Source organism: Toxotes jaculatrix, chromosome 9 (assembly GCF_017976425.1).
Source record: "Toxotes jaculatrix isolate fToxJac2 chromosome 9, fToxJac2.pri, whole genome shotgun sequence".
Classification (NCBI taxonomy): Eukaryota; Metazoa; Chordata; class Actinopteri; family Toxotidae; genus Toxotes; species Toxotes jaculatrix.
The window spans coordinates 7,144,834-7,170,993 of NC_054402.1; the positions used below are offsets into that span (position 1 = coordinate 7,144,834).

The 26,160-nt window shown below is 41.0% G+C and overlaps 2 protein-coding genes across 6 annotated transcripts; both read right to left on the bottom strand.

Moving 5' to 3' along the window:
- Window positions 1–130: 130 nt before the first annotated feature.
- On the bottom strand, window positions 131–16,731 carry LOC121187423 (tripartite motif-containing protein 3-like). Of its 3 annotated transcripts, none has more exons than XM_041046666.1 (13): window positions 16,606–16,731; window positions 7,100–7,272; window positions 6,108–6,348; window positions 5,791–5,942; window positions 5,486–5,666; window positions 4,645–5,374; window positions 4,315–4,418; window positions 4,052–4,219; window positions 3,791–3,959; window positions 3,179–3,238; window positions 2,861–2,931; window positions 2,396–2,536; window positions 131–2,293 (listed from the first exon to the last, which is right to left on the bottom strand). In XM_041046666.1, exons 2-13 carry the CDS (start codon window positions 7,243–7,245, stop codon window positions 2,141–2,143), a joined length of 2,316 nt encoding a protein of 771 aa, XP_040902600.1. In that variant the 5' UTR covers window positions 7,246–7,272; window positions 16,606–16,731; the 3' UTR covers window positions 131–2,140. The 3 variants fall into 3 exon arrangements, with proteins under 3 accessions (XP_040902600.1, XP_040902599.1, XP_040902601.1); XM_041046665.1 differs by lacking the exon at window positions 16,606–16,731 and adding an exon at window positions 9,274–9,452; XM_041046667.1 differs by lacking the exons at window positions 3,179–3,238; window positions 16,606–16,731 and adding an exon at window positions 9,274–9,453.
- Window positions 7,011–25,244, bottom strand: fhdc4 (FH2 domain containing 4). 3 transcript variants are annotated; one of them, XR_005894590.1, is made up of 13 exons: window positions 25,146–25,244; window positions 24,115–24,651; window positions 23,051–23,112; window positions 22,227–22,329; window positions 22,024–22,109; window positions 21,836–21,936; window positions 21,663–21,733; window positions 21,469–21,576; window positions 21,296–21,366; window positions 21,086–21,203; window positions 20,828–20,992; window positions 19,275–20,743; window positions 7,011–7,024 (listed from the first exon to the last, which is right to left on the bottom strand). XR_005894590.1 is itself a non-coding variant. In XM_041046656.1 (12 exons), the coding sequence occupies exons 2-12, from the start codon at window positions 24,466–24,468 to the stop codon at window positions 19,502–19,504; spliced, it is 2,478 nt and encodes an 825-aa protein (XP_040902590.1). In that variant the 5' UTR covers window positions 24,469–24,651; window positions 25,146–25,244; the 3' UTR covers window positions 18,992–19,501. The 3 variants fall into 3 exon arrangements, 2 of the variants coding, with proteins under 2 accessions (XP_040902590.1, XP_040902589.1); XM_041046656.1 differs by lacking the exon at window positions 7,011–7,024 and having other exon boundaries at window positions 18,992–20,743; window positions 20,828–20,989; XM_041046655.1 differs by lacking the exon at window positions 7,011–7,024 and having other exon boundaries at window positions 18,992–20,743.
- Window positions 25,245–26,160: the final 916 nt, after the last annotated feature.

Here is a 26,160-nt window from a genome sequence, read left to right on the forward strand (position 1 = left end):
TCAATATATAAGTCAATTTTTTGTTAAAGTGACAAATAGGACTTTTGAAAAGAGAGGTGCAAGGCCAAAAGGTTTACTGTCCTAATTTACATGAAAAGCAAAATCAGTAGTCACATATACAACAGCTCAGTAAACCATGTGCTTTTATTACCAGTGCATATTCATAGAGAAAAGAAAATTGTTTGTATTGGTGTGACACAAACAGCGTAGGGTAAAATGCTTTGAACACCTCTCAAAAAGGTGGGCCTTTGACTCATTAAAGACGTCTGGGCTCCTGTTTGGCAACAAATAAAATAACAGATCAGGTGCATGAAAAAGTAGCTTCCTGGTTGACTTAACTGGTGAAATCAGGTCATGTCCTGTAGCTCAGAAAGTCTGAGGAGGGTGAATGTTGGTGTTTGGGTGTTTAGCACAGTGCTGTAGGTAATTATATCAGACCAGGAAGTTGCCTTCTTCCTGCACCTGGTCTCTCTTCTGCTCTGGCACTTGGCTTTCTTATGATATTACACAGAGTGAACACTGGGTGGAGCAAGAGCAGCAACAGCTCTACTGTTACAGGTTTTTCCATGGGAGTCATGGCTTGATGTAGTGCAGGCAGAGACTCAGATCTAACAGCGTTTTGTTAGACAGCTTACAACAGAACCGTAGGCGAGTGTATTCTAAAGGGAAGCGTGGTTGAGTTTGCTGGCAATGTCATCTAATAAATTATCATTTAATACTTTTGTAACTGTCCTATGTGAAAGTAAAACAAAACAAAACACAACACAAACAAAAATGGTAAAACAGAATTCATATTCCATCCCAATTATTCTTATGATCTTTGATCTAGACTACATTTGCACAAATTAACAGTTTTCTCACAAAGCTCCCAGTGTCTCCCATGATGCCATCAAAGTATTTAAAGATGTTCAGTTGATATGCTGATCTTATTTGGATGGATTTCCTGAGATATGTGTGTTATTTCTGGTTTGGATCTGTTAGCACTTCAATGAATAAAGCTGTTTAGCTGTTAAAGGCAAAGCAATCACTCTATGAATCCATATCTTAAGCCATTCTTTTTTGATGACATTCTAAATGAAGATAAAGATGGCTTTGTGGCTTTGGAAAAGAGCTGCTCACCTGCACAAGCACTAATCTAAACTTTCCAGATGTGGGGCAGGGGGATACTGAATTCTGCTTTAAGGTGGAATTTCCCTTCAAGGGAGATGGATAAAGTGTGAAGCTCTAAAGAAAAAAAAAAAAAAAGCACATCAATTTAGAAAAATAATTTGTAAATGCTGAACTAGTGTATAAAATAAAATAAATTAGCTTTTTTTTCCATTTTGTTTTTTTTCCCCTTTAAAACAGATATTAACAAAAATGATTATTGTGCTGCTTACATTAGCAATAAATATGACACACTTCTTCTCTTAAGCATGTGCTGGGTATGTTTCAAAAGCACACTTTTTAACAGCTGCCATACACACGTTTAAAATCCTGGAACCCTTGACTGCTGCTCTCTGAATAGCCAAAAGGCTGTGTGTTTCAAAATCATAGCACATACATACTGAGTGATCTAATATACACAATATACATTTATGTATATACAGTACATACAGCAAATCAATGCACAGATGGTGGTGAAATTTTTATGTGAGATGTCAGTAAATGAGAAAATTTACATTTCATTGCTAGAGAAGCGTAGCACTGTTCATTTCACTGTAAGCATTAACTAGTTCATGAGAAAAGCAACCGATGGGTACACTGTGTTGTTGCCTAGGCTTTAAGATAAAATAAAACTTCATGCATTTGGACAAGTTATGGCTCATTAAATACTTCAGTCTATCTCCTACCCTGTCCGGTCTCACAGAAAGTCTGGTGTAATAATACCATCAACATGTACAACACACAAAAACGCTTTTGCACGTTTAGCTTTATGTCCATTACTTGTCCCAAGGACGCTACATCACCCAACTTTAGAATCAACCTTCAATACACATCATAAAGAGTAAACTCAGGTTCAGACACTTAACTATATCCAGGAGATCAGCTGATGTGCACATCAAAAGGCTGTATTGGAAAGGTCATTGCACCCTGTGGAATACATTGGTTGTGTCATTGTCAGTGCTTGCAGTGATGAAGAGATGGCTGTCTCAGGTCTCTACTGCAGGTAGCGGTAGACCTTGAAGCAGTGGTTTCCAGAGTCTGCCACCGCCACATGACCATCAGATGTGAGGGCCAAGCCCTGGGGGCCATAAAGGGGGTCCGCCGATGTGTTGATGTAAGACAGGAAGGACCCTGAGCTGTCAAACACCTGGTTAGAAACACAGCATAGAGGGACAAGTAGGTTAAGTGAGTGATATGCTTAGAAAATTTGTTCCCTGCATTTAGTGACATGTAGTTTGTTCAAGCTAACCTGGATGCGACTGTTACCCCAATCAGCAACAATAATATTTCCGTTGGCGTCCACAGCCACACCCGTTGGAGCATTGAACTGTCCGTTCCCCTCTCCATGGGAGCCAAATTTAAACAGGAACTCCCCATCTGCATTGTACACCTGCAGAGAGAGATTAAACAGGAAAATGGGAGAATGACACTCTGCTGTCACACATAAAAAAAATATGTTGAGGAAAATAGGATAAAATTATTTAAAACAACGCAGCCAGTCAAGCACAACAGCTGTTTACGTTTTAATTTGTAAAAGTTATTGAGTTACTGAAAAAGGTAAAAAGGTAGGTACCACATAGCAAAGACATGAGGGGAGGGGCATTGTTGTTTGTTTAAATTCAGCTCTTTTTCCTGTAAGCCCTTTATTCACAATACTTTCAGTCCAGATTTACTACAGTAAAGAATGCACACATATACTTGCAACAAACCATACCTTGACTGAATGGTTGTGGAAGTCTGTTACCACAATTTCATTTTTGTTATTTACGGCCACAAAGTGAGGACCTGGGAGCAGCAAATGAGACACAGAAAGAAAAAGGAAAGATGCGTCATCCACTGCTTTACAACATACGAGAGGAAGTTCCACACTATTTTTGGACTTTGAACACAAAACACACAGCGGTCACAAAGAGACTCTGAGAGTTGACGTGGGACAATACGTGAGACACGACAGAGTTGATGTATCAACATGTAAAAGAACAAAGATTTTATCATTTTCTTGGTTCACACTCACAGTGAATTAATTACTTACTGAAAACAGGGCCAGATTTACTAAGCTTTTGTTCCAGTGCAATGTTTGCACCACTTTTTTCTAAAAGAAAAGAAAGGTCCAAGTGAGAAATGAAATTGAAAGAACGGGTGAGTTTCAACTGAAATACTGCTCTGTGCAACACCTGAGGCCATATCAACGCGGGATTCCAGCAATACAAGCAAATCCTGTTAACAGTTATTTCTGTGTGAGAGGCAAAGGCAAGGGGACAACCATCACATCTTTTTCATGCATTAGTGTGCAGCTCTGTTTTTTACTATGATGATGAGGTGTGTACAGTTTAGGATTATCAATGCAACTATACAGAATCACTCACTGTGCATTGACATCCATATGTAGACAAGCAGCTATACATGCATACATCAGTTAGACTCTGAAATAAAAGGTGCGAAACATGCTGATCTCTAAATAACTACGATCTTTACAAATGACCGTTCCTGTAACATATGAAACATAAATAAAATCTGTAAATCTGGCCCAACCACATGCCTTTAAACATGAAGCATCATTTGGCGTGCATCTCAGATTTTTCCTATAAGAGACATCATTACTGAAAAGATCATTCTGTAGGTTACTTGTAGAAGGACACAGTACCTGCAAAGTGTCTGTCTAATGTTCCTCTGGCTCCAAATTTTGTCACCAGCTTCCCATTTGATTGGAAGATGAAGACACAGCAGGCCTTATTATCAACAGTGATGATATGTCCATTCTTATCCACAGCCACACCTTTTGGTCCCATCAGTCTTCCAGCACCAATTTTGCTCTGTGACAGCCAGGGGGACAATTTGGTCATTCAGTGTAATATCTTAAATTTGTACAATGAAAACGCTTTTTTTCTTGGCTGAGACCATTCACCTTGAACTTTCCATCCGAGGAGAAGATGCTAATCCATCTGTTATCGTAGTCAGCTACAATAATGTCTCCATTCATGTCCACTGTGACCCCTGTGGGGCGCTGCAGCTGCCCTGGTGAGCGACCTCTGACGCCAAACCTCATCTTAAACTGGCCATCATTTGAGAATACCTAGACAAAGAAAAAAATGAAACACTCCACAAAACAAAACAATGGAATAATTCCCTAAATTTTTATTGCAGTTCAAGAGAATAATAGACACTGACTTGTATGCACTGGTTGTTGCTGTCTGCCACAACAATCCGTCCATTACTGGAGGTCGAGATGCCTTGTAGGTTAGTGAATTCTCCTTTATCTCGCCCCCGTGTTCCTGTCATATCAACAAAACATTAGGCCGCTTAAGAGCTATGCATATGTAGTTCTGTTTTTCTTCACTTAAAATATGTCTCTCTGTCTGTACAATGGTACAACCCCCACAATGGAGGTCTAAAACTGAATACTCTGCATCATCAGGTGCTCAGATTATCCAGAGATATCACGCAGCTCAGTCAGCAGTTATCATAATCAACAGCAGAAACAGTCAGTTATTCACCCACCCACTCTGTAGATCAGCTCATCCTCTATTGGGTTTTCCTTCTTCTTGGTGGTGCTGTACATGCTGGAGGGCCTGCGCACAGCCTTCTGTCGAACATGACCTCCTCCTCCACTCGGGGACTTCACTCTTCTCTTCACATCATCTGGTGACTGCAGGACATCTGATGGTTTGACAGCACGCAAACGGAATGGACTCCCCCTCACAGGCTGTTCATATAGTAGCAAAGAGAAGGTGTATTCTCCCTCTGAGCGGATGGCATATCCAACTTCATAGGTGCCATTTTTGTTGTCAACCACTTCAGCTTCAGTGCACACTCCGTCTGCAGAGACAATCTCTGCCCTTAGAGCAGCATTACCAGTCTTCACCAGTTCTCCATCCTTGTCTTTAGTAGTGACTGTGATGGTGGTGTGCTGGCCGACCAGTGCATGTCGCAGGCCTTCACCTGTGGCAACACTCGTGTAACCCACAGCCCCTGTTGTGATCAGGACTCCTAGGTTCTGGATGGAGCGCCTTAGTCCATCTGTTTCAACCTGGCATTCCAGATGTCCATTTTCGTGAGGATGTTCAGGAAAGCTGTGTCGTGCCAGGGCACTGACCCGCTCACCCATTTGCTTCTGGACCAACAGGACCTCAGTGGCGCTGCCATGGCTCAGAGCCTGCTCTGTGAAATTGCAGCTGCTTTGAATGTTTTCTTTGCCCTGAAGCAAAGAGGTCAGCTGTGCCTGAAGCACCTAAAAATGTCCAAGTAGACAGAAGCAGACAGTCAGCGGTGCTTGTACTAGAATGAGGAACATTACAGGAAACATTCTCCACAAATAAAAAAAATCAGAAAGATCTCTGACCTTCTGCTTAACACTGCAGATGTTTTCCACCTCAGTAATGAGAGCCGTCTTGCGTTGATGTAAGGCCTTCTCCAGCTCGTCAAAAGTATTACTGATTTCAGTCACTGCCTCATTTTTCCGCTCTGTAAGCTGCTTGGAGATTTCATTCACAAGCTCAATGGCAGCCGTCAGCTGAGGTAGTCTGCCAGAAGAAAGCAAAATGAACACAAAATAAAACTTTCAAATTATCATTCTTTATAGTACCCCCAAGATCTTTCAGATACATTGACGTAAGCCATTATGGATTAAAGCACTGAAAACTGTACCTGTTGCGCACAGTGTCCAGCTGATTTTTAAGTGCTGACTTATGCTGTTCCAGCACATCCCTCAGAGGAACTGTCACATGTTCCCTGTGTTCTCCTTCTGTACACTCCAAACACATGGCTGTTTCACATGACTCGCAGTAAAACTCCATCACCTGTAGATGGTGCAGTGGAGCAAGAGACAACTGAGAATTATGTTTCTGTGCCTAAACACATGTTTCAACACATGTCAGAAAAAATAGTATTTTCATGAACTTGGCAGTTGATGTCTGATTTTACCTACAATATACAACACCCTCTGCCCTGTTGTTTTAACTTACCTTGCCCTCATGGTTGGGGCAAGAGAGGGGCTGACAGGCTGTAGCTGCACTGGCTGACTCAAGAACATTGCAGGCCTCAGGTCGGTTGCACTCTGGGTCTCGCTGTAACACCTCCATTAGGTTTGTGATGAAGAAGTTGTTCTGCAGGGCTGCCACACCCTTCTCTGGCAAGATAGAGGTCTGTCTGCATACTGGGCAGGACAGCGTCAAAGACTGGGGAGGGATGTAGTTCTGTAGACATCTACACAGAGGCAAGATGTAAAAGAAATAAATCAGAGGGCTGAATTTGTAATTTAGAACCTGTCCCAGGGTCAATGTGGAGTAAAAATGCTAAACTTTTCTCGGAGGACAATGACATTCTGGTCCTAACAGTTTTTAAAGTGCACAACAGAGCACCAAATTATTTAAATAACTGCAAAGCAAAGCTGTGGAAATCAGTGCTTGCTGCCAACAATGCTGTGCCATAAAGAATGCTGTCTGCTTTCTTGCGGCCAAGTTCAGAGTGGTTGGTGCCTTACATCATGTAGAAGCGACAGTGATGAGAGAATAGCTGGTGTAAGTGGCATGATTTTGGGTCATTACACATTACACAAGATCTTTAAACATCCCAATAATGCATCCCACACAAAGAACTTACTGCAAGCAGAGGGAACACAAAAGACAGTAAAATGCACTGAATTAAATGTCTTATATGTCAATTCTTATGTGCTCACCTTCTGAATTAAGCATAATTTTTGAAAGCATTAATTGTAGTATATAGCTACTGCACGTCACCCTAAAATAGTTAAAAGATGTCTCATCTTTGAATTTTGCAGATGTTTTATGGCTGTAATTTGATTTTTATATTGTTTTTTTTTAGTTCTGATTTATTGTTTATCTTGCTACCATCAAATTAATCTTATTAGTTTTTCATTTACCTGAATTGTACTTTGAACTGTACTGTTTGAAACTTGCTGTACAAACAAAGCTTCATTGATTGATTCAGAGCTTACCTCTCACAGAAGGTGTGCAGGCAGGGCAGGACCTTGGGGTTGTGATAATGGTCCAAACAGATGCTGCAGACCAGGAACTGCTTGTCTATCTGCCTGACCACAGGGCTGGTGCTGCCAGTCTCACGCTTAGCCATAGTGATGGACATTCAAAGGGGGCACAGGGACCACTTAACCTGCACACACAGGTTGGAAGAAACAGGAGAAAGGTCAAGAAAGCCTTGAGGAAACATTCAAACAGGGTGAGGAGGGTGTATTCGCTTACCCTCAGCATGAGCACAAGGAAGAAATGAGTCATAGTGCTGTTAATGTTGTAAAACCTCATCCATGTCTTCTATCTGCTGGCATTTTATGCTTTCCCTCCCTTATGAAACTGTCTGTAGGATGAGCCACTTCTTTTCTTAAGTAACCGAACAGCTAGAGGTTGTTTGGCTTTTTAAGTGAAAATCCTAATCAAGCTAATGCAGCGGAAGAAAAATTGATGCATATGATTAACACTGCAGGGCAGAACTCTCTGTCAAGACTACTATGCAGTCTAGGAGCCAACATGTCTGTGTTTACGGTGGTGTTGGAAGTACAGTTTATGTATATACAACTATGCTGTTGATGAAGAGTGCTTAAATGCATCTTTTTTTAATTTTATACACAATGTCCTGTTTTATGAGAGCATGCCTGCTGGCTCTCTGTTCAGTTAGCAGGGCTGCTCTTACATGAAATTGTATCACTGGGTCAAGCACAGATTATCTCAGTGTGCCAATGACATGTTGTACATCTGTCATATTGTAAATCAGCACATTAAGGATTACATGAACACCAAAAACACAGACATGTCGCTTTAATGTGGTCAGTAAACACTGCTTACAAAACAGCATCAATCTGTATTTCATGCAAAGAAAATTTCAGCCATTGGTCTGTTCTGCTGGATAACTAGTTTTGTAACACTACTAAGCATTTCTGTTCAGTTCAGCTGTACAAAATTAGAAACTAATACGCATTTGTGTTTAGACGTTGCTCTTGCTGTCACCATCCTTTTGTTGTAATGCACTATCTGCCTATAACCTTGAGACTGCATTGTGCCTCTTGAATGGAAGCTCTCCATCCACTTCATTCGGAATTTGGTGAGGAAGTACTTGTATGAAATTTCAAAGAGTGATGTCTGACAAAGTCTGTGTCATCAGTGGCATGATGAGCGCTGACAGGTTGAATTAGTGTAAAAACAAATAAATAAATACAACAATAAAAGTCAGATCCTAAAAACTGGAATGTGTCGCTGTGTAAAAATTGTGGATGTTAAATGTTAAAATATTAGTTTCTCTTTTTTCTTCCTATTTTCATTTTAACATCAGTAAGCAGCATCCTGCCGGATTATTGTTTTAGGATGTGGACAATTTAATGTTTCATGATGGATGCTCAGTTTCTTCATAATGACTCCAACAAACAGAACTCAAACAAACACTGGAACCTGTCCTCTTCTGCTGCACATTGTGTCAATCACACTTAATTAGAAGATCTGCAATATACTAAAAATAATTTCCTGAACAAAGAAAACAAAAACCAGGGGATATTTCTATGAAAAGGTGAACTTGGCTAGTTTACATTCACATTTATAGCTCCAGATAGACCAAAAGCATACAATGTGCATGAAGTAATAGTGCTAATATATCAGTTCGGGGCCTGTGAGCAGAGGAATGTAACAGCTAGGACTGTAAATTTAACAGTTCTGTCATTTCTGATTTGATCTCCCTACAAAGACCTACAAACCTAAAAGCAAACTTAAAATGACAACAGATGCTATCTTTATCCCAAAACAGTCAGTTGTAGATCAGAAAGTAGTACATCATCAGTTACTGTAAAACATCATGGTTCAGTAACTGATGATATATAATATTTCTGAGACTCTTGTATTTGACAAAGGATTCAAGAAGAGAAAATATTATCATATGGATAAAGATATGGATATGAACACAGCAAACCATTTATTGCAATTTAATACATCTCAAGGACAAAGAGTAGACAAAAGACTAGTGCGCACTTTATTTAAAAACAGATACACCACTATTAGTCTTAATGTTACACAACTGCGATTTTTAATAACCCAGTTAAGAGCCATCCCCCAGATCCAACTAATCCTAAGAAAACACACACAAACCTTTCCTTAGAAAGAAATGTCAACTCACCCATCATCTCTTCATGCGTCACAGCCCCATGACTGTACAATCCTTCAGCCTCGCCTCATCTTTGATCCACCACCAGGGTTTGTAATCTCTATTTTGTGGCTGCATCTACACAACTGCTCTCTCAGTCTGACCTCAGATGGGGCAAACTATCAGGCCTGCATTTCATCTAGCACCAAGAGCTAAAGCTTCCCACTCTGTCTTTCAGCTCTGAACAGTGCCCTGACAAATATAGCAAAGCCCGTTTTCTTTGAGAGTAAGGAGAGGAAAGAGGAAGCTTTAAAATGCCACTCCCCAAATTCCTCCTAGTTCCTTCCCTTGACTCCCAGCTGCCTCAGTTCAGGCACCACCTGTCTGTTTGTCTGTCAGTGGGGAGATGGGGGGAAAATTCACGGTGAGCGGAGTTGTCTGTCTCACATGAGCTAGCAGGCCTCAGAGGCAGCTGTCCCTCTCTGCAACACAGAGCAGCAAGCTCTAACAATGGCATTCCAGCTCTGTTCAAAGCTTACAACTATGCATTGCTTCCCCTCCTTTCATCTCTTTCCCTTCTTTCTACTGTCCTCTCCTTCTTCTTGTCTTTCTCTCAGCCACATAAACGCACTCATAGCATCAGCAGACCTGATCTCAGCCACAGACGTCTTGCAGATGGGGATTTTCTCAGGCGCGCAGGCCCCATTGTTGCTACTTGCCAAGTGATTACAAGGCCTACTGACTAAGGAGCCCTTTCACTGTCCACACAACCAGCCCCTTCCCAACCCGCTCTGCCTCCCCCTCTCCTTGTCTCCTCTCAGAAGCCCTCCCCTCCCTGGGCTGTCTTCCCTTCACATGGACGCTGAATTGCAGCAGCTGAACGGTGACATCAGGAGGAAGCTTGCGGAGCCAAAGCCCTCAGGCTCCTCCCTTCTCGGCTGGCTGGCTGGCTGCTGCCTTTATGGCTGCAACAGCAACCCCCCAGCCCCCGCCCCCCTTTTGCTTCCCTTCCTCCCTGCCTGTCCGTTCCCTCAGCAGTCCTCCTCAGCTCAGTTCCTCCCACTCGTCTCACCACAGAAAGAGGATCTTTCTTTAAAAGCAGTCTCTCCCTGACAGCAGCCCTTGGTGGCTGTATATGTGCTTAGAAAAAAACATGGATAATGTGAGCTAAAAGTATATTGAAAAATAAAGAGAAAAGACAAAAGCAACATCAATGAGGTCACTGCAGAGGGTTTAATTGTCAGCCATTGTCGCAAAGCTCTAAAGGGCTCAGTTATTCCAACATGCACATGCAGCAAAATCTTTCAAAGACTGATAAATCTAAAAATAACAAGTAATCTGTGAGTTGAAAAAAAAAAAAAGCTCTGACAGAAATATCATTCATACAATAACAGTGACAGTGGAGTACAGACTAGAGACCTATATCTGCTGTATACTGTAATGAATGAGGCAGCATGTGACCAGATATCCTCTTCAAGGCTTTGTCACGGGAACTGCATGATCAGCACTTCATACAGATGAGGTCAATTATCAATATGCAACAGTGTTTTCTCTCTCTGCACTGCATCTGTCACACTGGAACATGACGTCAGCAGAAAACCCACTGAATGTGAGTGTGTGTAAATTCATCTGTTTGACTGCAAAGCATCTCTTGCCACTCTCACCTTGCTTTACAGTTAAGTGGCTTAACGCCCTCCTGCGGGGTCAGGCTCTGTCTGCCATCTGGATTACTCTGTCTCCCAGACTCTGATGACACCATCATGCCCAATCAGTCAGTTAAAGCAAACACCTCACATAAGTGCATATAAACTTGGCCTCACACACTACACAAACTCTATTACTGGCAGTGAAACAGTGACAGTCATTGCTTCTTCATAGACCAGACTACCAGGAGGTATTCCATACTTGTGATGAGTTGTTTGTGTGCTGAAAACTTTTCTCCTGAAGACATGGACTTCTAATATGAATAGTTTAATTGGATTTCAGCAACATGAGCTCACATTCAGAGAAAACATTGCTCTCAGCTTAATCTGCTTGGGTTTCGTCTGCAAGGGCAGGTAGCCATGCTCCACTCTTGACCTCTCCCATAAAGTGCCGCTTGTGTTTTTAGTTGCGAGTTGTGTACTTGGACTAAAGAGATGCCATGCTTTCTGCAAATCATTGCTCTAAGGCTTTTTTGCCCTCTATAATACAAACAGTAATGACTCATGCCTGCTAGTCCAGTACATTTCATTATTTAGTAAAGTGAAATAAATAAAAGAAGGACATGTTTTGGCTTGTGACTAATGGATGGATGAGTGATGTTATCTTTTGTGGATGAGAAAACACTCCACTTAGAATCACCCAAAAACAGACTGAATAGATGATCTACTTCTCTCACCCACAGCTGTTTTTAATTATTTATGAGACCTATTACATAAGATTGTGTAAAATATGACCTCTTGGATAAGTCAGGCTATTCCCAACATGTGATCCTTAAAAGTTTCTGATTACTGAAAAGTATAACAAATGCGACATGCTTAATTTCAGCAAGTTGAAAATCAGTTTGGGTCCAGAAAACAATTTAATGTAGATTTAAATGTGTATTTTCTTTTTTGGGTCAGTTGACAGCTGTTCATAACAGCACCTGTGGATTATCTGCACTGACAGGGACACTGGGGCTGTGGAAAGAAATGTTGCTGTTGAGTTTTTAAAATGTACTTTTTCCGTGCTTTGACCACTACAACAAGGACCCAAGGAAGTGCAGTGTCGATTGTTTTCTGGATGAGCAGTTCCCGAGTAAATCGACAGAGATTCCTCCATTTATTTTAAACTGCACTTGCTCTTACCATGGTAACCATGTTTTCCTCTGAACTGAGACACCACCTTTCAATGACGTCACAGATGCCATAATCAAAGGTCATGCTCCAGCTTGACGGGCACTGTGCCACTGATAATATCAATAAAGATAACTGTCTGATATCTCTACAAATGCATGCAGCAAAATCACATGTAAAAGCATCAAACTGTGTTCCATAGTCATCCACAAGTCCATTACATGTCAATTAATATCATATCATCATGATATGATTTCACTGAAAGCCAATAAATGGCAAAGGATAAGTTGAATACTGGTCCTTTAAGTGGACTGTAGTTTGTTAATATCATTCCTCAGCTATGACTATTCAGCATTCCAGGATGTTTGCACTTCAAGGTCCATAAAAAGCATTTTTCTCTTCCCTTCCTCTTCCCCTGTTTGAGTATAAGGCAAAAACCCTCAACTGCATCTAGTATTTTAAGTATATCTTTCAGTATCAGTATTAGAAGAAGTCCTTTGTAATTCGGTTACTCCCCAGTGATATTTGCATTATGTGTCACCCCAGTAAAGAGGACATTAGAGTCACAGACTTTAGACTAAAGAGTTGTCCAACAGTTTATCTCAGTAGTCAGCTGTGTGCTGGACCTGTAAACATGGACAAAAGTTCTGGCCTGAAGTAGGAAGTGTTGGCCCTTGATTATTTGCTGTCAAGACTGTGTTTAAATACAGACTGCACTTTGTTGTGCCCCCACACACGCATGTGTCATCATGCAATAATTGTTGCCATGATCTAATTTTTAACAAACCACCATAACTGATAGAGTTTGTTCTTTAAGGAAGATTTTAAGGAAGCATGTAGAGTGTAATGAAGAAATATCTGTTTGACTAAAAGAGAAAGAGAGAAAGGAGAAGAAAGAGTAAAAGTGAGAAAGACAGTTGTGCCCCAGAGACTTTAACTGAGCTTTACCACATGAACTCATTACCGTCCATAAATTACACAAGAAAATGTGGACTGCTTTCCACATTTCTATAAATGCCACATATCATCTGCAAAGCTGAAATTATCTGTTTGAGCGTTAACTGTCTGTGTTATTTATTCAAAAGCATTCTGAAGATTGCTTTTGTTGTTGATGTGGTATCACAAGGCAGTAAATCAATGAACATTTGAGAAACCTGTGACTATTATGTCAATTTGCAGCAATATCTGCTGAAATCTAATTCAGACACTGGTCAAGCGTGATTGATTGTATTGTGCCATTTGTGCTAGCAATAACAATCCAAAGAGCCCTTGTGCTGTTTGGAACAACAAGGCTGATGTAGACCTGAAAACCGAACCTGAATCTGATCTCTGAGAGTACATTTCTGTTTTTTGGAGAGTGATAAGGGGCAGCTGAGGGGCCAGCGAAGGTGCCTGGCTCTATGATGACTCATCAATCATTATTCACACAACACAGAAACCTCTGGTCCTCAAACTAACAAGCTCCCCTTACACTTCACTGCATCAGATGAAGGAATCTGTCTCAGTGCATCAGTCTCTGTCAGCTAACGGTCATAGCAGTGGACGTTGAGTTACACATAATGAACGAAAAACAGTGTCTGGATATAATGTATATGGCTTTTGAGAACTCAACTTAAGACATCATAATTTGACTGACTGCCATTTGTTTGATGTTACATTGTTTTTCTGTATTTCATCATATCCATAACTGGGCTCAGTGTTTATATTTTATGCTTGTCTGACTTTCTGAGTCTGATTGCATAGAAATTAATTTGCATAAATAACAAATACCTCACTAAAGTTTGCTGACCAAGTCTGAACCTCAGTAAAAATTGTAGAAATTGACTCTAATTGTGAAGCAATTAGTAACTGTACCTCAAGGGACTAACACTGTAGTCGCCTCACATCTTTTTTTCTCTGCAGACATTACATTGATAAGATCTGACAACTAACGAGAGAAGATGAGATAAAGTGACCACATCATGTCAAGTACCAAGTCAGCAGAGTTTCTAATCAACACTGACACAAAAAGGGAGTTAGTAGATATCTGTCTCTGCCTGTGAGCCCGCTATCACAAAGGCTTGCAGAAGACAATGCGGCGTGCAGGCAGTGTGTCTGCAGCCGCAACATGCACAGCAGCTTTTATAAAAGGATGGAGAGTGCACAGGCACAGGCTGCTGCCTGCGACCTTTGTCCACCTGCAGTGAGAGCTACAGAGCGGCTGAGATGTCTTCTGTGCAAATGTTTTGCTTGATGATTTGATTAAAATTAGTCGTGACGCAACTTTCAAACAAAATGTAAATTATGTTACATAATGAGTTAAATGTTCTGAATGTATGATGAACTGGATGTGATTTTGGCATGGCGGTTTGTTTGGCAACACAAATGTGTGTTCGTGAAATGTATGTGTATGTATGTATCAGAGATGACTGGTCTCTACTAACCAACCCTATCATGATGAAGAAAAATGTTCAGAAATATCTGTGAGATTTGTAACATTTAAATAACAGGGACTTGCAGCTCTTGCATTGTGTTAACCTTTCTGACCTAGTCAAGCCTCTGCTGTGTTCATTAATCTTAACACTGTAACATGTTAAACATGGTAAACCTTTGAAAATGGCTCTCCTTTTGTCATTTCTGGAAGCACTGCATCACTTGTGTTTAGTTAGTGCTGCCAAATATTCAGAGACATTAAACAACAGACTGTAGTTCACTAAAATAATAATGGCATTTAAAGGCAGTTTCTAAAGTTTCAAAGATGAAATAAATCATCACCCCTGAACCACTCTGAATAATCCGGAAGCTTTTTTCCCGAAATTGCTGATGTAAAGTTTAGACTGAGACTCACATCTAAGTTTTATCACATCCATTGTGTCATGTCTTTTGTGACTTCATCCTTCTTTGTAAGGCTATGATGTAATTGTGATGCCACCAGACCTAAAAGAAAAGGCTCACGACTGGTGAAAGTGCTGACTGTAATGAAAATAGCCAAACCTGAATAAGTGGTTCAGGAAAATCCATCTTAAAGGAGAGAAAATGACAGAGTCTGATGATTAGCTTTGATCAGTCTCAGTGTAGAACAACAGTACACACAGTATAATGAGCAGAATACAATAATTACTAGTCAATACGCATATGCAGCTCCTGGCCTGAAAATGAGCCATGAACCATTTTTAGGAAGGACCAGAAATCCAGATGTACTATAGGATGTTTTTATTATGTTTATTATTATTCTGAGGGTGATATAACCTGAAGGTGAAATCATTTAATCACTGAATATTAAGAATCGGGCCAAATTATCTTGATCAATTTATCTGTTTATTAATGTGTTTGTAACCAATTAATCAATCTGCCCATCTTCAGTTTAGCATGGGTGCAGAGATAATTTTTGACAAGTAGGGTTCATGCTACATCTTCATTACTGCCACATGCCTGCCTTTGATCAAATTAGTCTTCAAAGGTCACACTGTATCTGGTCACTTTTAAGTTACCGTCTGAGCTCTGTTCCTGACCCCACCCCCCATACACCTCATTATTAGTTCAGCTTTTACAAAGACGTGTTGAAACAATTCATTGTGTGCTAGCATGACCAACATAGAGCCCTTATTTGTACCACAGTCTTCTTGCATATACTGCTGGGCCTGGCTACTTAAAGAGACATAGACATGATGTGAGACTCCAAACTGAATAGAGCCCTGAGGCCCTATGACAGACGCGTAACCCCTACTAAGCATCTGCCCTCAGGTTCTACATCCAAGACTGTCTGCAACCTCCCTGTGACCCAGTGCAGGTAGCCCGCACAGAAAAATCAGGCAAACATTTCCATCAGCTGCACTCATCAAAATGTGACTTTTGAGATAGTTTCACACAAAGATGAGCCATCTTCCAGAACAAAAGACCAATCAATACAAAACCACTGAACCATCTGCTCACAGTCTAGGCCAGAGGTGTGAAAATGATGCATTGGCTGTTGAGGTTGCTGCAGTACAATGCAACACACAGAGTGACATAAGCAAACAACGCGCTGATTCATATGTGGCTCACATAGCTTCCCAGCAGTATACCCCATACAAATTCAGATTAGAAAACCAATGAAAGATCACTAATCCTCTAAACAAAAGAACATGTATGCTTGACTACAGAGCCCAACCCTCAGACTGCAGCAGAGATGCCCACCTGCTACAGAGCAGCAGCCAGGGCTGCCTAAGAGCTAAAATGGAGAAGTGTGTGGGCTGGTTGAGGAAGAAATAAAGAATGAGAGCAGTCGAGTTTTTTAGTGCAACAGTTGCTCTTAAACGAGACTAGAATAAAAAGCTTTATGTTTTCCATGACTGATTAATAATGAAAACAGTACTTGTCACAACAGAGGGGACACCATTGTTAATAAGTACAGCCCCTCTGTGATTTACCATGCACAGATGCTGTTTGGGATGGAATAATCAATTATTCATCTGCTCCCATCTCAGTCATTGTATTATTGAGGACTCCAGATAATGGCACGAACAAGATGAGAAAGCAGAAATACGACACCATAAAAGAAAAAAAAAGTGAATGGACGGATTGTACTCACATGAATTCCCAGCAGGAGGGAGTGGAGTGTCAGCATTGCAGGCCGGAGAGAAATCTTCCCATTGTCAGTGTCCCAGTCCTCTACAACAGAATCCACAGACCAGGCGACAGAATGGAAAGGGCAGGGTCTGTCTGGGAGAAGAGGGGGACAGTAAGGAAGAGGAGAAGGGAAAGGAGGAGATTAGGGGAGTGGCTTACACGCAGTATTGGTCAGATGTCTGGTGGGAGGAGCTGAAGAGCCCAATAGCATATGGAGGGGGCAGGGAATATGCTAAACTGATGAAATCTCAGGAACTGAGTGAGGCATACAGTCTGTCTGGTGCAATGGGGTTTGGCTTCCTTAGATACCACCCAGTTCCCTTAAAAGGACAAAGGATGTAGTTTATTACCTCTAAGATTTGAATTATTAGGGTACAAAGAATTATTGGAGTGTATAAACAAAAGGAATATACCACTGAACACAACAGTCTGGCAAAACCAACTGTAGTTCAGTGCCTTAACAGTTTCACAGCGTGATTCACGTCATCTTCCCTTAGAACTTTCCCCATGAGCTTCTTTTTTAACTGTAAACAGGGAAATTGCTAATTACTATGCAGAGTTTATGACGGCAGGGAAATAAGAGGGTTTAGGGGAAGGCAGAGAGATGGGTGTGTGCAAACAGCAGGGGAGTCCTGCTTCTTCTGGTACAGTTATTTGGGTGGAGTCAGGTGGTGGTATGGGGGTTGGGGTCAGGGCACTTGATGAGTCTATTTGAATACATAACAGTATAATCTGTGTGTAGAAAAGAAAAAAAATCAGTTTTCCCCTTAAAAGTGCAAGAAAGCGGTATTTTAAGGATTAAGCTATTAGCTCAAGTTTAAGCGCACTAGATGCTAAATCTGTCTCTCTGAAGGTTTCACTGTGAGGTAGTGGGGGATGGATCAATACAGATGCTCTAGGTAAAGCGGGAGGATGACAGAGAAAGGCATGAATGAAAAAAGATGGCAGTGTATTGTAAAGCGGATGCGCTGTGTGAAGCTGATGGTGGTGCAGGCGGTGGGGAGTTTGTTGGGGGAGGAGCTTGGGGTGAGGGGCAAACACAGGCATCTCTGGGTTTTATTCTGCAAGGTGGAGTTGCCATGGAGACTGCTTCCATCATCGTAGTTTAGTCAAGATGGCTGCTGCAGTCTGCAGCAGCAGCAGCAGCAGCAAACAGGTCACCGTTCACAGGTTAATGACTCAAGAATCCAATTTTGTAACTACTTCGTCACATATTCATATAACAACATCACAATATGTCAAATGTACTTGGGAGAAATAAGTATGTGTTTAATTTAACAGGCTTTCTCTGGCAATTTATTGAAAACATTTTCTTCATAACTGCTTTTACTAAAATAACTGATAATATAATACTGCGATTGCTAGCAGTTACTTGGTCTTAGATAAAAAGGTACAATGTCACACATAACCATTTGTTATCATTGCATTGTCAATTTGAAACAGGTTCCACACCTAATAAAGACTCACAGCTGATAAAATAAGGTCATTATGCTACAACTGTTCCTCGCATTAAGTGCTAATCTTTTGTAGCCTTTGAAGTATGCTGTGTCATCTCACATTACAAACTGTATAAACAGAGCTGTATAAATATGTAGTTGATATTGTGCATACTCTTAGGTGGAGAGTAGAGTTACCTGGACACTTAATAGATTCTCTTCTATACTGAAACTCACTGTAATTGTGTGTATTTACTCAACATTCTCGCTAACACGGTTACAAAAAAACAGTTTGCCAACTCAAAATTTCATGACAATACTCTTTGTATCTCCTTGTATAATTTCAGTGGCTATATATCACAGTCTTTAAATATTTTATCCTAAATAAATATAAAAAGCATTCAGATTACTCCAGTTGGTGTAATCAACAACAGCAGGTCATTATTGCAGTTCAATCAGACATTTGGGTGCAGTCCTAAAAAGTTATTTATTGTAACTGCCAGTAGCTGAACTAGATTTTGAACGCTTACATGTACTGGCACAAGCTGTGGCCTCACTGACCCCTTGTATCTGTTCCTAGCTTGTGGAGACATTGGGGTTGTAGCCTGGCAGTGCTACAAGCAATGTATAGGGGCAAGTACAATCAGGCTGGTACTTTCCATCAAAATAGGCCACCAGGTGTTCTACACTTCAAGGTGGCCTTCAACCAACTTGAGATTAGCCCCCTTCACCTTGCCACTGACAGGCCATGGTTCAGCTCAGCTCTGCTCAGATACAGGCTGCCTTTGTAACACTGACCCATTTAATACTCACAACAACAACAATGGGTGAACTGAGTGAGACCCTGAAAGCATTCACAACCTTCTGCATTTTTGATACAACTTTGTGAAAACAACAGAGAAGGACAACAAAGAGGGAAAAAAAGTATTCATAACTGTAAAAGTGAAAATAACAACATTGTATTCAACACCAATTGTCATTTATCATTTATCCAAGTATAAAAAATAACAATCAAACCAATTTATCCAGCTGGTGAAGACAATGCCATGTTGTCAAGGGAATGTCATCATGCATGGATAAAAAGTTACAACAAAATGTTTTACAGTGAGTGTGCCCATCATTCTTTTGTTTACTAGACAATGTGCAGATCGTCTGGAAATCAGCAACATCCCTATTCCGCCATCTAGTGGTACACTGTTATGTTCCGCCATCTAGTGGTACACACACAAAAAGGCCTTTCCTCAGCAAAAACACTCCTAACAACATTCCTAGAACCTTCTCTGTCTCCTTACATCCTCTGTAACCTGTTATAAATTTACAAACGTAGCATTAGAGACAACACTACATCATCACCATGATGAGTTAATTACAAAAAAGAGTTCCAGGCACTTCCCTCACTTTAAATTTTATATCTTTCAAAGTCTATACACCAGAATCGGTGCCCTTATGAACCGTTTCCTTGCTGTTCTGAAGTTTGCTCATATCTCCAAAGCGTTTAAAAAAACTAAAAAACAGTCCAGAGGTCTCAGTCTTAAGCCACGTACTCTTTTCACTATTCTTCTGCAGACGGTTGCCTGTGGGCTCAACTGATTTACCCTCTTGTTTTGGGTCCCCAAGCCCTTCATCTGGAACATGGGCTGAAGGAACATTTAGTTTGCTTTTCTTTTCTGCTGATGGAGAATTCTGGGCCTGAGCACCAGATTTTTTAAAGCTGTGAGATACCTCATTAAAATCAGCACCCTCTGCTGGCAGTGTCTCTTTTTCTCTTGCCACAGGATTGGGACTGCTGACTGGAGGTTGATCCCCCAGATTACCTTCCTCTTCCTCAGTTTTAGGGACTTTGGTAGGCAGAGTATGGCGGCGGCCAAGGTTACGTTTTGAGGTGGATGAAGGACCGAGCAAAAATGTAACCAAATCTTCATTGGTTGGGTCTCCAGGATATCTCTCTGTGTCCTCATCAAAGGTGCGCTGACGAGGCAAGGTGGTACTTGGACCAGGAGATTTCTGATTTTCCAGAGAATAGTCCACCGATGAGACACTGCCACGGCTGTTTTGAAACCGCAACACTTTTTTAGATGCTTCACGCAACTTTTGGGCCTCCTCACGATTATTGTCCTGTATGTCTTTGTCACCATCATCAGTGGTAGTTGAGAAAGATCTAACTGAGGAGGAAATGTTGGCAGTCCTTTTGGCTGGGTGTGTAAATCCTCTAGAGTCCTCTTTTCTGGAAGCTTTCATCTCTTCTTCATGAGGAGTGCCACCTTTTGCCTTGCTGTCCTCGCCATTTGACTGGGCTTTGTTTTGTGAAGAGTCCTCTGTGAGTTCAAATGAAGAATTCCACTCTTTTCTGCCCATCCCCTTAGCTCTAAACGAGCCAGCTCTCTTCTGATTTCCAGTGGGGAGGTTTGCCTGTGAAGTAATTTCTGATAAGCTCCCGCTGTTTGGGCTGCCACTTGTGGGGCTTCCATGAGTGGACGAGGGCCTTCCGAGTCTCCTCCGAGAGACACGATTGGTTAGGAAGTTCTGTAGTATGGACTCTAATGCAATATCATCCATTTCTTTGTCTCTGCTGGAGCAGGTAGCTGTGGACCTGCGCTTGGCAGCACTCTGTAATCTATCCCTGTGTCTCCGCTTCACCTCTACCATCTCTCGAGCCTTGTTTTCCTGTAGAAAATCACAGTCAGTGAATTGAGTTGGAGGGTTTTTTTTTTCCTCAGATGAAGAAAACATGCCAGTATACAGGCTTACCTGCATGGCCCGCAGAAATTTTTCACAAAAGGAGTTGAAAATTGAGCAACATTCCTCCAGTTTGAACCTGCTTGGGTCTTCACAGAAATACTCGGCCACAGAATCACTCACTGACTGCAACTCCTGAAAATCAGTCTCTATTTCTGCCAAGCAGACCTCAGCCTTCTAGATTAAGCCCAAATAAAAATGTTAGAACATATAATCAATGTTAAAATTCACACAAACTGGGCTGAATTTCCCAACAGAAGGCTTCCTCACCTTGAGAAAATCCTCCATCTGTGCCTTTAGCTCTTCCTGTTTCAAGGTGTCTGCCTTGGCATCTTGTACTTTCTTTACCAGTCTCCCAAACTCTGCTTCAATGTCACCTTTATTTATTCTATGAAAACAAAAAATATATATATTCATGATAATACAGCAAATAATAATACAGTTAAAATATGGTTTGTGCTTCAAAATGAGATTGTTTACCTTGCTGCAGGTTCAATGTGTTTGAGTTGATCTGGAAATTTAAGCAGGGCCACATCCACCTTCTGAGCTTGCTGTATTGAATGTGAAAGTTTATATAAGACTCAAACATACCTGAAGATACATAAAAACAGAATCTAGACTGCAAACAGATCAAAGTAATAAAAGCTACTTACCATCACAACATAATGCATAAGATTCATTCCAGGTTTGTTTGCTTTGGTGTCCACTAACTTCAACAGAGAAGCCATTCGGAAACCAACTGCACTGCCTGCATAGCCACCCTGTGATCACATTAAATAAAATAAGACTCAAAGATGTACAAACACAAAAGGAAATTATCCAAGTCTCCACTCTCACATAGACTCACAGCATTCATGTAATTTCCAGTCTTCAGGACCAGGCGAATGACAGAATGGAGATTATCAGACTCCAACAGCTCTGAAAGAGGACACACACAGTGAATTCTAAGTCTAAACTCTATTATTGCTCAAAATCTGTTGTGAGTCTGATCTATTTAAAAACCAAGAAAACACACAATACCCTTTCCAGCAGCTATTAAAGTGCTAATGAATTCTTTCATTTCATCCACGAGTGGAAAAAAATCCTCTTTGAGCACCAAGCTGCTGAGACGCTCTTCATAACTAATGGACACAAAATTTCCATCATTAATTAACCACCACTGATATTTAATACATGCAGTACCAGGAATTTCACTTGCGGTAGCTCACCTGGGAGTCTTGACCAGCATTAGCATAAACAGATCTGCTTCAGGGAGAGCTGAGTGGTCACCCTTAAAACCGACCAGCTGCTTCACCTGCATTGAAAGAGCCCAAAAAAGCCCACACATCTTAAAATCCTGGTAAAATTACGAGCAGCAAAGCTGTAAGTTTTACATAACACATTAGAAGAAATGAGCAGCTGGCACAAGTACCTCCCCTTCATCTGGCAGCAGTTTGCACAGCTCCCTCAGTTTTCCATAACCAAAACTGAGACTACTTCCTGATTTGATTTCTTCAATCATGTCTTTCACAGGCCTGTGGAGGGAGGTGGAGAGACAGACACTGTTAGTTACCAGTTATATTAATGTTTTTCATTAGGGTTGGGACATCTCATGAGCAGTGTGTGTCATGTTAATACCACAATTTTGCACCTCTGGAAGACTTGGGCTGCTGACACCAACAAGCCTCTACCTGCTCATAAACATTTGCAACATTGCAACACTTCTGGCTCTTCTGATGTCAGTCAGAAAAATACATGTGTAAGACATGACATTGATGGAACATCCTTTAACTCTGTTTAAACAGAGAGAAACACATTTTTTAAGGGAAATATAGTAGCTAAAAGAATAAGAGCGTTAGATTAATGTGCAGATTTGTATGTTCTGCTTTGCCACTTGTGACATTTCAGTCAGTTTGTGTGTACAAATGCTCATCATCATCGTCACCATTAACAATGACAGAACATTTTTCCATTTCCTGTTAGATCTGTCGCATATGCAAAACAGCCTTAGGCAATACATTTACAATACCTCTAAATAATTTATCTGTGGGTAACCCAAGGGAGGTAACCTGTTGGAGCTGTAGAACAGTCTAGATCAGATGTGTCAGGGCATGTCGGCTTTAACAGGTCTGTGAGCATGAGGCAACCATGTTGCAGACTAATCTATGTGCCTCATCTTGTGTTGTTTTACACTGAAATATGAAGAGATTATTGTGCTAAGGCAATCACACCTTAGGAATACTACCACTGACTCACCGCTTGAATTGCTTTAGGAAAATTCCAATGTTCATGCTCCTCTTGGAGCTGAGGATGGAAACCTGGGAATGGAAACAGACACAGACCTGGATATAATCATCTTGTCAGTCCCTAAGATAATTTCACTATTGGCTTGAGCAGTGTCCGCTTGTATCACAGATACCTCAGCTTTCCAAACAGACAGTTGAATCCAAAGGTTAAGAATTCTTAAGAGTTGACTGTATTGAACAATCAGGACAAAGATACCATTTTGCAGCATTGATGTATTTTCTCAGTGATTAGTGGAACACAGCTCACAATAAAAGTTTAGTAACAGATTTTAACCCATTTTTGTTAGACAAACGTTTAACCTCCATCGATCTACAACCGTAAAGAGTATACAGTGAAACAGATATGCAAAAAAAAAAATCAAAACTTCTTTGTTTCTGCTTGTTTTGACTATAGACTTGTCATCAGATAAATGTTAAGAAATGCAGTTTATAATGTACAGTAGCTTGAATACAGAGCACAAGTGGGCTGTTACACAGACTAGTGCTGTATAAGGACAAAAACGTGCCTTCCTTTAGCAAACAGATATGAAGAATAGTGAGGCTCCACCCTTGTATTGAGTGATGTTCCAAAGACAAATATTACATTATATCTATTGCCACTCTGGTAATGCAATGTACAAATAAACTGATTATTTTTCTACACTAATAAAAAAAGTGATATATAGATATAGATATAGATATATAGATAAATAGATAGATAGATAGATATAGTCCCATTTCCTAAATTACATGGATTGTGAATTGTGGATTATGCAGAATGAGCTCAACTGAGGGGATCTTTATCCACATTTATTGCTGCAAGGATGGTTTTAGGTTTTAGCCGAGAGAAACACTGTAAACACTCTTGTTTATCTCAACTTCATGCCGACAGGAAAAATCAATCCACCTCCATACCTCAGCACTACACAACTAAAACTACCAAACATTTCAATCTATTGCTACAAACCACTGGGGTTAAAGTACCAGTCTGATTCAGCAAAGTGTGACCTGTATCCTCTGGCTGGCTGTACTCACCATTTCTCCTCCTGAGGCAGCAGTTGGCAAGCGCCTCAGACTCTGGTTGTTCAGGGCCTTGAGTTGTTGCTGGCCCTGCTTGTGGCTGAACAGCTCCTCAATGTGATCGGTGTCCAGCTCATATTCCCCATCAGTCTTATCTGATGTCCAGATGTTGTGCCTTCCCATAACACTGTGTTTGGGAAGGGTTTCCCAGTTGAAACTGCGCATCCTGGAGAGCCGGCGCTCCCCCTTCGCAATGAGGCCCGCGCCATGTAGGGATGGAGGAAGGCCAGGGGCTGGAGGTGGTGGAGGCAAAGGAGGAGGTGGTGGTGGTGGCGGAGGCGGTGGAGCAGGAGGATCTCCTGGTTGCATCTTTTGTCAAAGAGCCTTCAGAAGGTCTGCGATGCAGTCATGGTCTCAGTCACACATACAGGCAGGATTAAAGCATATAAAGAACTTGCAGTGAAAAGTTTGCTGCTTTTATAAGAAAGTGGCGCAGCTGTTGTGCCGGACGGACTTGTCCAAAATGTAGTCAGTTAGGATGATGCATTCAGACTGAAAGAAAGAGAACAGGGTGGGGACACAGTTACAAAGATTTTCATGTACAACTACTGTGAGCAACAGTGTTTAGCAATGGATAAAGCTTTCACTTTCTCCACAGTACCTAACATTTATTACTGTAGTGTTGTATCCAATGAAAACCATTACCATAATCCACTATACACTTACACATGTTGAGCCAGATCTATCATGATCCTCACAAGTTGTTATGGGATTATTTTAGAGATACAATTAAAAATTTCAAATGAGCATGTTAAATTCAGTTACAGTGTTAGTTAATACAGAAGATTAATTGATGAAAATATTACGTGAGTAAAAAAAAATATTCAAAAATATATGATTTGAAATTATACAGGCTAAATCTCAAAGGGGCCTGGTATTATTTTGCATCTAGCTAACCGTTTCCACCCACGTTTCTATCTACAAACGACGAAAAACATTTTTTTTTACAAAGTTAACATAAAAACACAAAAAAAAAGGCAACTTACCTTGGTTTGCGATTCACCGGTCGTATTTTGTTTCCCCCTTGATATCTCATTCCCCGGGTCGTCCTGCTGAAACTTCCTCAGAAGTGAGTCGCATTAAACTGGGAAACGCAAGAAAAGTGTCGAAACTACCTGCGTGTTACGACACGCCCAGGTACCTCACCTACGTCCATGGCAGCCCACACCCTCCGAGCAGGAGGAACACTGGGATTTATGGAGCCGTTTGGCTTGTTGGCTGGAGTTTTTGCCCTCGCTTTGTTTTCTGTCCAGCTGTCATGAGGCTCTTACGTGAACAGTCCACCGGATTCATAGACTCCTCCAGCGTGATTAACGTCATGACTGATAGGGACAGAAAATCGATTTCTTAAAGGTGTTTGAACGCTTTTAACACCTGCTGTACCTTTAAGATCTTAATCATTTACAGCTGGGGTGCTGTGTTGCCTTTTTTGTTTTGTTTTTACATGCTTATGTTAAACATTAAGCCATTTCACCAGCTCACACAATTGTATTTGTTTGGTTGTGGGCTCGTGGTCAGACTGGCCTTTAACTTTTTGCAGGGTCAGTTTGCAGCAAGCACTTCAACTGTATGCCATAAATGATAAGCCCTTAGAATGATAGCTGTAATGCCCTAAATACATTTGTATGCAAATTATATGGTTCTCCACAATCCAATACTGAAGGAAACCTATAGAAACAGTTTCAGCAAGACTTCCTGCTCTTCTTCTGCAGTACAACAAAAGGAGAATGGGGGATCTCTCACCTAATAGTGCAAATTCTCCAAACCTCATTTTGCTCAGATTGCAAACTAAGAAATTTGGGCCTTATAGCAGTCTGGTATTTTGTAAAATCAGCTATATCCTAAAAATAACATACAAATTTACATGTGAAGATTCTCTACCTGTAAGATTAGTGCATTAACTGATCATTTTCACTGTAAATGATTCTTGAAGGTAAGGAAATTTTTAACAACAAAGCCGGGAAAGTTAACATTTTTGGCTGTATATAAACATTCAGAGGA